At 37.4% G+C, this 2,439-nt stretch overlaps 1 protein-coding gene across 1 annotated transcript; it reads left to right on the top strand.

The window, feature by feature from the left end:
• Positions 1 to 1,381: 1,381 nt before the first annotated feature.
• LOC112341799 (pentatricopeptide repeat-containing protein At2g34400-like) lies at positions 1,382 to 1,861 on the top strand. Its single transcript, XM_024662521.1, has one exon. It carries the CDS (start codon positions 1,382 to 1,384, stop codon positions 1,859 to 1,861), a length of 480 nt encoding a protein of 159 aa, XP_024518289.1.
• The last annotated feature ends 578 nt before the right edge of the window (positions 1,862 to 2,439 follow it).

A 2,439-nucleotide genomic window follows, 5' to 3' on the forward strand; every position in this document is an offset into this window, starting at 1 on the left:
ATCTCGATATATCCCATATCCACTGTCGCTGAAAAGCAATGCGGTTGTTTCCTCAAATCAGAAACTAAGGACTCTTACTTTATCAAAAACTTGTATTCTATTGAATATGTTAGTATTTAGAAAAAAAATCAGCCATTTGTTTCAGATTGTGAAGGCAATTTTTGGATTTGGCATCCTTATATACTGGATGTTGAAACAGAAGAGAAATATAGCAGGTAATTTTAAGGTACAGTGGTTGTGAAATATTTATCCCTTAAATTACAGACGTGATAAAGGAGAACTTCTGCAAGGAAATAAATCAAAACTTGAGGCTTTTGATTTGGTCTCAAGACATCATGCATGGACGTCTTTACCAGAAATTAAACAGGGAGATACAGAAATGTATTACAAGGCTATCAAAAGCTTTCCATTTGACGGTATGATACTTTGTGGTTACCCTATGTACTCATCCAAATGTTTTTAAAATGTAACTCACAAAAAAAACGAACAAACTGAGGCCAGTGCTCTACAAACTCGATTTGCTGAGCTATTCAGAATGAGTAGATGACATCTGAATTGACTCCTTTTTGAAGACTTTACAGAGATCAAAAAAATTACTATTTAAAAAACTCTGATACCTAAGACTTAATAGCCCTTAGCACCGTGTTGAAACTTGAAGTCCTTCTAATCAGAAACTTATTCCGGTTTTAAAGTTCTTTTAGATTAAAAAAAAGGTGTTTTAGTCTATACAAAACCACTGTTTACAGTGTTTAGTTTTTGGACTTTGAGAAGCTAGAACTCTTCTCCTGTTGATTCTGGTATTTCACAGATATAGCATGTCCACTCTCAAGACGACAAACAAGCTTTGTGATGGCTTTTTGTGATGCCTTGCCTGCTCAAGCTCCAACGCATGTTGTTGGTCCCACACCTAAAGCGAGCAGTGGCCAATGCATCCCTGGAGCTTCCCTGGGAGCTTTGATGAAGATCCACACCACTTGGAACTCCTTGTCCTTCACAATCAAACGAACAGAGGCGTCTGTGTTGTGTGCGGTGAAACATATATCTTGCAAACTATTTTTTGTTCTTGGCTACCTCCAAGCTCCAAGTTCCAGGAATCAAACGAATCCTGTTTGACACTTTTGCTCCTCGTTCCTGTGCGCTTAGCTCTCCTTCCCATAAGGGCAGTCTTTTGTGACAGGACCTTTACCGTTTTCCTTTACCGCATGAAAGAACATAACTATACACACCTTAAACAAATGTTCTGGATATTTATTTCTCACTTATTTTTGGAACGCTGATTGTGCCATCTTAGCCGCTCTTGACAAAGGAATTCTCGCTAACAGGCAAGTTTCCAGCGAGTGTTTTGGAATCCAATTGAGTAGTCGGCAAAACTCTTGTCAACATGTATGGAAAGTGTGTAAAACTCGAGCTTGCGAGGGATTTCTTCGAGAGAATGCAGGACACAGACGCGGTGTCATGGAACACCATGATCGCTGGTTACTTCCTCTACAACCATAACGTCAAGGCTCTGGAGCTATTTAAGTTGATGGATCTAGAGGGCGTTGGAGCGACGAAGGCGACCTTTGTGACAATGCTAGATGCTTGCTGGAGACTGGATCAGACGAGAGTGATCCACGAAGCTGTGAGAGATAGTGGCGTGGAGATCGACAAGGTCTTGGGGAGAGCTCTTATGAACGCGTACAGGGCCTGTGGAAGCCTGGACGAAGTGAGACAAGCTTTTGATCAAGTCTCTTTCTCTTCCGGTGGCTACAGTGCTCTTCTTTGGAATGGGCTGCTGTCCTCTTTCTCTTGCTGTGATGACGATCGCTCGGCTGCCAGAGTATTCATTCATATGCAACTCGAGGGTATCCAAGATAAATAGATCTTCTTTTCTAATTTTAGAATGTTAGAAATTTTTATTGTATAAATGTTAAATTTATCTCAACTTTGCTACTATTCATCTCCAGAGTAATACTTTGCTCTAATAATGCAATTAGATAATAATGCATGTGTTGGGGAAGATAAAATCATTTTTTTATCATCATGAAATTTAAATTTGAGTTTGTTTTTATTGCCTTTTCAAAAAGGTGCACAACCCTAAACACATTCACAAGATTGCTGCCAACCTTTAAAAAAAATTGAGTTTTCACAAAATCAAAGAATTATACCAAAGAATAATAGGTTTTATAACTGGTTTGGTGAAGTTATAGATTTAATTGTGTACTGAGTTAACTTCTTTATTACCTGAATTGTAATGATGCTTTTAAAATTCATAGTTTACTAAAGAATAATAGAATTTCTATTATGTATCTCATTTTGCATTTAAAAACATACATAAGAAAATTTATCCAGATTTCTACCACATTTATATTAAACCTCATAAACTGGCAATAGAGAATAGTTCTAGACATATTGAGAAATTATAAATTGACCAAACCTAAGAAATGTAGAATAGTTACT

Source organism: Selaginella moellendorffii, unplaced genomic scaffold, assembly GCF_000143415.4.
Source record: "Selaginella moellendorffii unplaced genomic scaffold, v1.0 SELMOscaffold_90, whole genome shotgun sequence".
In the NCBI taxonomy this organism is placed as follows: domain Eukaryota; kingdom Viridiplantae; phylum Streptophyta; class Lycopodiopsida; order Selaginellales; family Selaginellaceae; genus Selaginella; species Selaginella moellendorffii.